Here is a 12,236-nt window from a genome sequence, read left to right on the forward strand (position 1 = left end):
CTCACCCTCTGTCTCTGTCTCTCCAGCGAGCACACGTGCCCTATAACAAAAATCTCTCAAAAAAAAAAAAAAAGAGAGAGAAAGAAAGAAAGAAAGAGCTCTAATCACTCTATTACGTAGCTGGTTTTATATGGCAATGCATAGTCTATAATTAGAACTCAATCAATATAACCTGTCACATTAACAGAAACATCATATGAGCATTTCAATAGATACAGAAAATGCAGCTAGAAAAATTCTACATCCATTCATCATTTGAAAAAACACGTCAGGGCTAGCAGGTGGCATGGTGGTTAAAGTGCTGGACACTCTCACATGGCTAACCACGGTTCAAGTCCTGGACCTGTTGGCTTGCTTTCTCACTTTCCCTCTCTTTCTCTCTCTCCCTCCCTCCCTCCCTCTGGTCAAATTAAAATAAATGAATGAATAAGTAAAAGTTAAAAAAAAAACCTCTCAGCAATTTCAGTCTGGATAAGAACTTGCTTTGATAAAAAGTACATTTTAGCAAACTACAGTAACATAATATAATGTAAAAAGTTGAAGGTCTTCCACTTGCAGTCAGGAAGAAGGCAAGGTGTTTTCCACCCCCATCCTGTTCAGCATGCACTGGGTGTCCTGGCAGTCACGGTAAGGGTTTCAGCACTGGCAGGGTCAAGCAGCACTGTCATCCGGGCCAGCTCCACAGCACCACAGTTAAGCACAGTGCATAGGGAGTTGGGTCCCACTGGCTGGGCCCCACTGGCTGACAGGTTCAAAAACGCACAAGCCAAGTGCACATGCCGAAAATCCTGATGAGATGAAGTGGAAGAAAAAGGATTGCGATTTGATCACACCCAACTGGTGGGGGTGTGGGGGGAAGGGTGCTTTCTCTCTCACTCTGTTTCTTTGTGTGTCTCTCTCTGGCCAAAAAAAAAAAAAAAAAAGCTATTACTACCTATGTGATAACTGCATATGTAGAAAATAAAAAGGAATCTACAAATAAATTCACAAAACTAATTAAAAGAATTAGTAAGACTGTGACTATAAAAATTAGATGTATTTCTACATGAGGCAACAAACAAAATATAAAATCTTTTTTTAACTCACAATAGAGAGCAAGTAGTGCACAACCGAAAGACAGAGAAAAAGAGAACAGAGAAAGAGAAGTATCCTCAACGGTCTCGTCGCACCATGATCCCCTTTCCCACCTCTCTAACTTGACAGGCTCTTGGGCAAACGTGCACACTATAAATGTTTCAGGCTAACTCGGCTAGAGATCCGAACCCATGGTTGGCCATGTGCCTTCAGCAGTTCAGTATGCCACTGACTGCACCACCAGGCTAGGCTTTAAGGGAAAAAAAGAAAATTCTATCTATAATAGCATCAAAAATGTCAGTTATCCTCTAGATCCAACTACCAGTACAATACAGAAGAAACTAGAACATGTTAAATGGCACTACTTAAATGCAGCCTTCAAAATCCTCTCTAAGGGAAACTATGGGATACATTATCTGTTACTTCAGTGAATATACTGAGAGGAAAAAAAGAGAAATGAAAGAGGAGGTTCTAAGTTAAAGGAGATTTAACAGATATATTGACCATTCGCAATGCGTGGACCTTATCTGGATCCTGATCAAACAGGCAAACCGAAAAAAAAGTATGCTACGGGGTCAGGAGGTGGCATGGTGGTTAAGGCACTGGACTTCCACATGGCTGACAGTGGTTCAAGTCTCATACCTGGAGGCTTAAAACTCATGCCGGGTGCAAGTGCATGCATGCCCAAAATTCCAAGAGGAGCATGGAGAAGGGATTGTGGTGTGGCCATCCCGCCTTGGGAGGGGGGGATTTCTCATTTTCTCTGCCTTTCTCTCTCTTTCTTCTGTGAGTGCACACGCCCTCTGGCAAATTAAATACATGCACGTGACATACACACGTGTGTATATGTGTATGTGTGTGTGTGTGTGTATACATATGTGTATATATATATATATATATATATATATATTTAACATAGTATATATAATTCAACTGCAGGGTACTAGGCATTTTAAAGCTGAGTGTCTGTTCCTACTACAATTATGCTCTCCTCAATTTCATCTCTCACTAAACTCCCATCTGGTAACCTCCTTAGTCTGATGACTCCAACTGCCTGCAGCATTAGTTGGCTGTTGATCTTATAGTGACCTAGCACTTTAAGACTCTTTTATGTCATTAACTTAACACTTAAAATACCTTGATGGCCCAGACACTGAGGCATAGGGATGAAAACACAACGGAAGTGATGAAAAGAGATCCCGGTGTAATGAGACTCTGTTCAGAGTACTTTTTCTCTACCTCTTTTTTTTTTCCTCTCTTTTTTTCATGTATATGGACATGCTCTCTATCATGAAATAAGCTTTCAATATAAATCAATCGAGTAACTAAAGTACAGTACTTTCGGGGCCATCAGATGGCATGGTGGTTAAGGCGCTAGACTCCCACATGGCTGACCATGGGTTCGAGTCCCAAATAGGCAACTTCCTTTCTCACTTTCTGTCTGTCTCTCTCTGATCAAACTTTAAAATAATAATAATAAATACAATTAAATAATTTTTTTTAATTACAGTACTTTGAAAACCACTTCCTTCCTTTGCGTGCTTGGGTATGAGGTAAAATGGCTGTCGTCTCAGCTCCTGTCTGACTTTTGTGCCAAGCCAGTTTTGGATGGGCAGGCCTTCGTTGGTGCTAGCAGGCCAGCTACTTTTTGATTCCAAAGCCAAAATAATATCCACGAATATTTCTTCATGTTTTTTAATACAAAGTTTTACGGCAGGGCTTCCTCTTTCCTTCTTCTCCAAAGTGACGTCTGCATCTGTTTAAACACATAAGAGGAAAAGAAAGGGTTTATCAAACCAAGTTTCTCTGGAAATAAGAGGGAAATATAACTATAGTTGAAGGTCTATGAAGTACTAAGTAGAAGGTGAGCATAGTTCTAAAATGGAAATTGGCCACATAGGCAACGTGGTGTCTGGTTGGCTTTTGTATTGGTGCTTAGCCAGAGGGTGCATGCATTTGCCAGAGAGGAGCAGAAAAAAAAAAACAGGGAAAATGAGAAAGCACCCCCGTAGGAAATGGCCACACAGCTATCTCTCCTCCCTTTCTCCCTTTTGGGATTTTAGGCACACACACATGCCTGGCTACCAAGTCAGGGACTCAAACCATGTGGTCGGCCATGTGAAATCCACTGCCCTCACCACCACGCCACCAGCCAGCCCCAGGGCAAAGTGTTTTATTCTCTTAACCATATTTACTGATATCTACTGTGGGAAACAATGTCAAGATTCTACCTGCACATACAATGTGGGGCTCTGAAGACTTTGGGGTTTGGGAGTGCTGCACTTACCTTTTCATTTAGAACTATGGACACCAGCTGGGAGGGAAGCCTGGGGAAGAGGCCAGGTGTGTAGCAGGGAAGAGAGAGACCATCAAGATCACAGCAACTGGCCAGCACTGAGGCTGCAGGAAGGCAGGGAGCTCCAAGCCACAGACACCAGAACGGAGAGCAATTCCAGAAGTTAAAAGCAACAGAACTGGGAGATGGACAAGATCTGTGAGATGAGGAGGAAACAGGAGCCTGGTATGTCATCCCGGAGTCAAACTGAACTTCACCTTAGACACAGTGGGCCCTAGGTGTCTATGGCACACCCACTGGCCCAGTGGCTTGACAGTCATGGTGGTTAAAGGTTTGGGTGGCTTTGGGAGGTAGGGTTGTAGAAGAAGTAATAGAAAATTACTCCCAGATAAGATTTCTGGAGGGACCAGAGTGAGTGCAGAGAAATCAAAGGAGAACATGCTAGAGAAATGCACAACCGTTGACCTGTATTTCTCTTCCCTCCGATTACCACTCAGGAAGTATCCTTCCATCTTTCAAAGGCCCCTCCTGCACATGGTCTTTGGATCCCTCTCTTCTCACCTTTTCAAACATGTGTTCCTCAGTCATTCCCTCTGCTGAGCTAGGCATCTTTCCCTCCCTCCTGGATCATTCGTCAGTGCATGCACAGGGTCGCTGTGTCTCCCACTCTAAAATATACCTCTCCTGGGGCCACAGGTGGCGTGGTGGTTGGGGTTCTGGACTCCCACAGGGCCCACCGTGGTTTGGGTCCTTGAAACTCAGGCCAGGTGCCTGGGTGTACCTGCCTCAAATCCCAAGAGGACAATGAAGGAGAAAGGATTGCTTAGCCAACCCCCTGGGGGATGATTTCCTGTTTTCTGTCTCTTTCTTTGGCAAGCACATACACCCTATGGCAAAACTCTCTTAAGAAACAATACAAAACAAAACAGAAAACCTATCCCTTGGCCCTATAGCCTTGTCCTTCCTATGCTCACCCCATCTTTCTGTTTCCTCCCCCTTCCTAGAGTTGCCTGCGGGTGTCTGCACTGCTCCCCGACCCTTTCACTCTTTTGTGTCCACCTACTGAAATTGCTCTTGCTAAAGTCACCAACAGCCCCACAAAACCAAAGACCACACCCATTGTTTTTTCTGGATGTCAGTAGCATCCTTTTTTTTTTTTTTTTTTTTTTTTTTTTTTTTTTTGGGGATTTTTTCATAGGGGGTAGATCTCCTCGAGAGGCAGAAAGCAAGAAATTACCCCCGGGGGGATGGTCACACCACAATCCTTTCTCCATTCTCCTCGGGATTTTGGGCATGCATGTAACATGCACCCGGTGCAAGTTTCAAACTGCCAGGTCTGGCGGTCAGCCATGTGGGAGCCCAATGATGTAACTGCTATGCCATCTGCTGGCCCGTGTCAGTAACATTCTAAACAATGACCACTCGTGTAAAACTCAGCTTCCTCTTCCTCCTTCTCTTCTCCCCAACCTCCAATGACATCCTCTTTTCCCTCCACCCCATCTCCAGCACACCCGATCCCTGTCACTTTGCTACATTTTTTCACTATGGCATTTACTACTTTCTAGTATGTAAGAGAATTACTCTTTCCGTTTGTTTTCCGTGCTTACAAGAGTATAAGATACAGAAGGGTGGAGGTTCTTCAAGTATGTGTTCCCTAATGTATCCTAAAGACCTGGAATGTCTGCACATCAGATAACGAGAGAAAACTGACCAAACTGGTGAACAGATGAATCTATACTCCACCTAGCTGATCTCACCCATTCTCAATACCACCTACATGCTGGTGACTTCCAAGTGTTTATGTGTAGCCCAGATACATTCTCTGCACTCCAAGCCCACATCCAACCATGTACCTGATGTCTACTTTGATGTATCATGGGAATCTCTAACCTAACATATCCAAAGGCTATCTCTTGCCTCATACTTCCAAATATGTTTCTCCTCATCATTCCCATCTCAATCCAGGAAACTGAATCCATCTGTTTCTTGTTTGTTTTTTCCTTCAGAAAGAAGGAAGAGAGAAAGGGACCCTCGACAGGGTCTCATGATGCCATTCTTCCCCTAGCCTTCCTGCCAGCCAGGATGGCAGATGTATTTATGTGTCCTGTGCATACAGGTCAACAGGGCTTCAAACCACTGGTCTCCTACGTGGCACCCAGCATGACATAGCTGTGTCCTACTGCCAGCACCACGGTACCCTGGGAGCCACCTTAATTCAATTCTCCCATCCCCTATCCTCAATCTGGATGCAAAAACTGCTCAGCTTAGATCTGTTTGCTTCTCTGCACCCCCAGCCCCAATTCCCAACCCCTCCAAGCTGCCACCATCTTTTACCTAAACTACTAAATATTCTCCTTTCTAATCTCCCTTTTTCTTATAACATCTTGCCTAATGAAACCTTAGTAAATGTTGGAAAATACAAAGCCAATCCTTTCTCTCTCATTTAAACTTGGCTTATCCATGAACATGGATTAAAATCTAAACTCCTTTCTAGTATTTACAAATCCTTATAGAATCTGGTCACTGGCCACCTCTTCAGCTTCAGGCCACTCCTCCCTTTGTCTGTTCTTGTTCCCTTACTAAACTCTCCGGTTTTGATTCCACTCTTCCCCCACCCTCCATTTCAAGCCAATTAGCTTTTCCCAGTTCATTCCTGGTAGAGCACTCGCTATGTGCCATGATCTGTGGTATGTGTTATTTGCACTCGCGTCTCCCTACTAGATTAACAGTTTCAGCGGGGGACCCCACAGATTTTATGTAGGCACATACACCCAGGCACAGGCCACAGTCAGGGAATATTGAATGAAGACCAAGACATTCAACATGTAGAAAGAAAACCAAGAAGATGCAGCAGACTAAAACCAAGGGCAGAGTCTATTCTAGAAGATGTAGTCAAAGGTCTGCTCCAGGAAAGTCAAGAAAGGTCAGGAGAGGCGTGCACATTGGCAATTAGGTGTGACTAGGCCTTACAGAATCAGAAGTCAAAAATCTTACCATTAATTTTTTTCATCTCTTCCTTGATGATTTTTCTAAACTTCAACAGCATCTTAGAAGCTGATAATACTTCATTTTCTAAGAACTGACTCAGAGGATTTCCTTTGGGATTTCTCTTGAACTTCACAAAGTAATGAGCACCACTGTTGCAATATTCTTCTAGCTGAAGCCTGGGAACTTCCAGTTTAAACATGACATCAAATTCATTCGGTGCAGAAATCTAAGGAATAGTAACATAGCACTGAAATGCCTGCTTGTGGGTATTTTCCAAGTACCTGCAATGTTTTTCTTGAAATGGCCACCTAAAATCCTGCTTTAGGGCTGGCTTAGTGACTCGGTTAATAAAGGGAACCAGGCTTTTCATGGCTCACTGCATGGTTCAAATCCCAGCCCCAGTGGCTTGAAAAACACACTATGTGTGTAAGTGTGCCCCCAGGGAACCAGCAGTTAGCATAATGGCTATGTCGCTGGACTCCCACATAGTCGACCACGGTTTGTGTCCCGGACCCGGTGGCTTAAAACTCACGCCGGGCGTGTGTGCGTGCGTGCCCAAGATCCCGAGAAGAGAATGGAGGAGAAGGGATTGCGGCCTGACCATCCCCTCTGGGGGGTGATTTCTCACTTTCTGTCTCTATGTCTCTCTCTCTCTGTCTTTCTGGCGAGAGCACGCACCCTATAGCAAAAACCTCTTCAAAAAAAAAAAAAAAAAAGTGTGCCCCCAAACCTTGGCAAAGTGATGAGCTGGAGGAGACGGGAGTATGGCATGACACACCTAATTTCAGGCGTGCTTTCTCTCTTTCCCCGTCTCTCTGACTCTCTCTCTGGCAAGTGTATTACCCTCTGGCAAATTAAAACAAAGCAAAACATCTTACTTTAAATAAAAAGCAAGATTCAGGGACAGCTCCACAGCCTAGTGGGTAAGAGATCCAGATCCCTCAGGATCAGCTATGGTTCAAATCCTGGCCCCAGAGGCTTGAAAAAAGTATACCACGCATATATGTGTGACCCAAATCGCAAAAGAATGGAGAAACAGAGGACAGGGGGTCATGTGTGACCACACACTATTAGCTGGTACCTTCTCCCTCTCTGTCTCTATGGTGAGTGCACCTGCTCTCCGGCAATTAAAAAAAAAAGATTCCTAATATTTATACACTTTGGGGGCAGGTAGAACAGTATTGCTGGGTTTTAGTTTGTCGGTTCTATAAGCATTTTATTTTATTTTTATTTATTTTTCTATTTTGGAGAGGTTTTTGCTATAGGGCGCGTGCGCTCGCCGGACAGACAGACAGAGAGACATAGAGACAGAAAGTGAGAAATCACCCCCCGGGGGGATGGTCACGCCGTAATCCCTTCTCCTCCATTCTCCTCTCAGGATCTTGGGCACGCATGCACATGCGCCCGGCGTGAGTTTTAAGCCACCGGGTCCGGGACGCGAACCGTGGTCGACTACGTGGGAGTCCAGCGGCATAGCCATTACGCTAACTGCTGGTTCCCAATAAGCATTTTATTTTTATCATGAGTAAACATTATTTTTACAATTTAAAATAATTTAAAATGATCTGATAAAAGCTTTAAATATATGTATCAGGTTTGTTTAAAGTATAATAGGATTAGAAATTCTTAGTGTGTTACCTTTTTTTTTTTTTTAGAGGTTTTTGCTATAGGGCGCATGAGCTTGCCAGAGAGACAGAGAGAGACAGAGAGACAGAAAGCGAGAAATCACCTCCCAGGGGGATGGCCACGCCGCAATCCCTTCTCGTCCCTTCTCCTCTCAGGATCTTGGGCACGCATGCACATGCGCCCGGCGTGAGTTTAAGCCACCAGGTTCGGGACTCAAACCGCGATCGACTGCATGGGAATCCAGCAACATAGCCATTACACTAACAGCTGGTCCCAGTATGTTACCTTTATAAGACACACACTGCAGCTCCCTTCTGTCACAATAGTTTCAAACGTGTGTCTCACCTCCCATTCAGTTATCAAGTGCTACCTCTGTAGGGCTGCCACTGCCCCTGTGGGAATGAACTCCAAGTCATTCACTCCCCTAGTGTTTTGAACCATAGCATTTGCAGGGGGCATCAAAGAATGTTTTTAGGGGCCAGATAGTGCATGATGGTTAAGGCAACTGGATCATACATGGGCTGATGGTGCAGTTCCAGTCCCAGACCCAGTGGCTTGAAAAACACCAGGCACATGTGCTTGCATGTCCAAAATCCCTAGAGGAGAATGGAAGAGAAGAGACTGCAGAGAATTTCTCATTTGCCCTCTCTCTCTCCAGCAACATTTATGCCCTTCAGGAAATTTTTTAAAAAAAAGAAAAAGGGAAAAAATTAATTAATCCTTACAATAATAATTATAGCAATGATAATAAATACTTATTTTTCCTACATTAAAAATGCTGCAAGTCTCTCACTGGTTAGAAGCAGGCTTTAAATGTGGCTGTTGGACTGCACTGTCCAGTATAGTATGGAGTAGCCACCCAAGTCTCCTGACCATGTCAAATGTGGCTAGTCCAAACTGAGATATACCATACAATGGACTGAATTGTGTCCCTCCTCAAAATTCGTAGGTCATATCCCTAACTCCCCAAAGTGACTGTATTTTGGGACCAGTAGATGGCACATTGGTTATGTCACTGGACTCCACATAGACAACTGAGGTTAGAGTCCCAGATCCAGTGGATTAAACACATGCCAGGAGTGTATGGGTGCATTTAGAGACAAGGTTTTTAGGACATAATTACAGTTAAATTAGGTCATAAGGGTAGGGCCTAGGGGCCAGCAGGTGCCATGGTGGTTAAGAGCACTGGATTCCCACATGGTCAACTGTGGTTTGAGTCCCAGATCTGGCAGCTTTCTCTCTCTCTCTCTCTCTCGCTCTCGCTCTATCGCTCTCTGGTCAAATATAAATAAATAAATAAAGTCAAGTAATTTTTTTTTCTTGTAAAAAAAGGGTAGGGCCTAATCAAACAGGATTGGTGCTCTTTTAAGAAAAAGATGCGAGCTCTCTCTTCCCCCAGGTACATGCACGAGGGAAAGGCTGCACGAGTGCAATCCAAGATCTTCTCCAAGGCCCATCAGAGCCAGATTCCCCAAAACCACAGAGACAAGATATTAAAGCTGGCAAGAAAACAACAAGTTACTTTTAAAGGATATCCCATCAGGCTAACATTGGTCCTCTCGTCAAAAATGATGCAAATGAGAATCAGCAGTTAGCGTAATGGCTATTTCACTGGACTTCCACGTAGTCGACCGTGGTTCACGTCCCAGACCCGGTGGCTTAGAACTCACGCCGGGCGCATGTGCGTGCGTGCCCAAGATCCCGAGAGGAGAATGGAAAAGAAGGGATTGTGGCGTGACCATCCCCCCAGGGGGTGATTTCTCACTTTCTGTCTCTATGTCTCTCTCTGTCTGCCTGGCGAGCGCATATGCCCTATGGTGAAAACCTCTCAAAAAAAAAGATGCAAACAAGGAAGATATGGGGAAATATATTCAAAATCTTAAATGAAAAACAATTTCAACCAAGAATACTATACCTGGCCAGTTTATCCTTCATAAAGGACAAAAACATTCTCAGGTAAACAAAACTTAAAAGAATTTACCAACACCAGACCAGCTCTCCAAGAAGTGCTAAATGGAGTGCTATACCAGGAAAGCTAAAGTCAGACACAGAAAGAAGAGTACAAAAAGCAGCCAAGACGATGGCCAACTTAATGAGAGGGACAAGTCTGGAAAGACTAACAGTAACATTGAATGTTAACTTCCAGAATTTAAATGGAAAGGGACCACAGTAGCACTGCAAATTGAACAGAAGAGAGATTAATGACATGAAACTGAACTGGTGAAATAGAATTTTATGACTTTTGACTAAAATTTTACTGATTTTCTTCTATGCTTTGTTTTCCAGATTTAAGGATGTTTGTCTTCTCTTGAACAGTTAAGTTCATCTACCTACTGTTTGAAATGAATCCTAACCTTTTTCTAGGCTTTTTTTCTTTTTTATTGAAATGGTTTATGCTATAGGGCACATGCGCTTGCCAGACAGACAGAGACAGAGAGACAGAAAGCAAGAAATCACTCCCCAGGGGGGATGGTCACGCCGCAATCCCTTCTCCTCCATTCTCCTCTTGGGATCTTGGGCATGCACGCATACGCACCCGGCGTGAGTTTTAAGCCACTGAGTCCAGGACTCGAACCACGGTCGACTACGTGGGAGTCCAGCGACATAGCCGTTATGCTAACTGCTGGTCCTGAGGCTTTAAGTCTTAAGCAAACTTCTCTGAACATTTTTCAATTTTCATCTATTAAAATAGCTTTTCTTGAAATTAAAAAATGCATTAAAAATGCCTGTTTAATGACTGCAGTAAGCTATATAGCCCCAGCTAGGTACTACTTTATAGTATGTTCATTCTACTCACTGAGGTTTATGCCTAAAGTCAGACATGATGTTCATAGATATGTGTATAGCAGCTGCACTTGTTATTGAAACTATTCAGATTAATTAAGATCTTTCGTGAATCAATAAGCTGTGACAAAAGTGCATGGAAAACAACTGTAGAAACCAGAGACAGGGTGGGAGAAGGGGAGGGGGTGACTTGGCAGAGGGTGAGAGATAGGGAATCAAGTGGGAAAGATAAGCAAAATACATAAGAAACAAGAAATGGGAAATTATTTGTTGATGATAACACGTATGGTAATATCCTTGATTGAGTCAATATACAGTGTATTCTGGATGGAAAAAATCTCATTTTGTATACTGTAATGATGAATGAATGTGAATGAATGTAAATAAATAAATTTAAAATAAAAAAGAAATAAAAAGATAAAAATTGTTATGGGACACATGCACTCACCAGAGAGACAGACAGAGAAAGTAAGAATGGAAGCCACCAAGTCCAGGACTCAAACCACAGTCCACCATGTGGGAATCCAGCGCCTTAACCACCATCGAACCTGGTGTTTCCCGCTCTTATTATATATCATTTGTTTACTTTATCTTACTTATTATTATTATTATTATTATTTTAATTTGTTATAAGACACTTGCACTCACCAGACAGAAGCAGAGAGAGAAAGAGAGCCACCAGGTCTGGGACTGGAACCATGGTCCATCATGTGGGAGTCCAGCACCTTAACCACCACACCACTTACTGGCCCAGTTTTCATTTATTTTTTAACATCATTCACTGTGAGCTTACTATGACATCGGTATAAGAAATTCCGGGCAGAGGGGCCGGTGAATTTGGGAGAGAGAGTGGCGGCATTTTTTCCTATGCACTACAGATGACCTCCTCACTGGGGAGTCTCTGGGTACACGAATTCGGTGGGCTATTTCACATGCCACTTCAAATTATCCAAGTCAGAATTTGACTAGGAACCTCGGGTCAACACACCACGCATAGCCCTGCTAAAGAAAGTTTTCTTGCATGAACGAATCTATACATTTGAATTCCCCCAGGAAAGGGTCTCCCGGAGAGCGGGCAATCCCTCTGGGGGCTGAATGACTGGAGTGTTTGTCAATGGGTGCATCCACAGCACAGTCGCTCTCAGAGCGGCGTCCCCTGCCACCGAAGGAGAGTCTGAGTTACTTCCGAAGGGGAAGTGAGGAGCCGTCACCGATCTCGGCCGGTGGGGAGCACGGGGGAGGGTGGGGACACGGGTGAGACTGGGACCCCGCGCGGTGCAGGGACGCGCCGGGCGCTCACCTTCACGTGCTCGTAGTAGCTCCCCGTGCGCAGCAGCTCGACTCCTTTGAACTCGGAGTCGAAGTTCTTCAGTCTCTGCAGGATGTGGCCCACCACACTGTTCACGACCTCGGCCGCCGCGGAGATGTCCCGGCGGCCCACCGGCCGCCCCTCACGCGCAGCCCTGCG

General features: G+C 44.3%; 1 protein-coding gene across 1 annotated transcript in view; it reads right to left on the reverse strand.

The window, feature by feature from the left end:
- The window catches only part of CGAS (cyclic GMP-AMP synthase), an 18,354-nt gene that overhangs the window by 5,332 nt on the left and 786 nt on the right, over positions 1–12,236 (reverse strand). The window contains exons 2-4 of the mRNA XM_027768227.1: positions 12,069–12,218; positions 6,365–6,584; positions 2,588–2,830 (exon numbers count right to left, since the gene is read on the reverse strand). Coding sequence (XP_027624028.1) covers positions 2,588–2,830; positions 6,365–6,584; positions 12,069–12,218 — 613 coding nt within the window. The remainder of the gene's footprint in view (positions 1–2,587; positions 2,831–6,364; positions 6,585–12,068; positions 12,219–12,236) is intronic.

The sequence above is a fragment of the Tupaia chinensis genome, unplaced genomic scaffold (assembly GCF_000334495.1).
Source record: "Tupaia chinensis unplaced genomic scaffold, TupChi_1.0 Scaffold145685_1, whole genome shotgun sequence".
Lineage (NCBI taxonomy): Eukaryota > Metazoa > Chordata > Mammalia > Scandentia > Tupaiidae > Tupaia > Tupaia belangeri.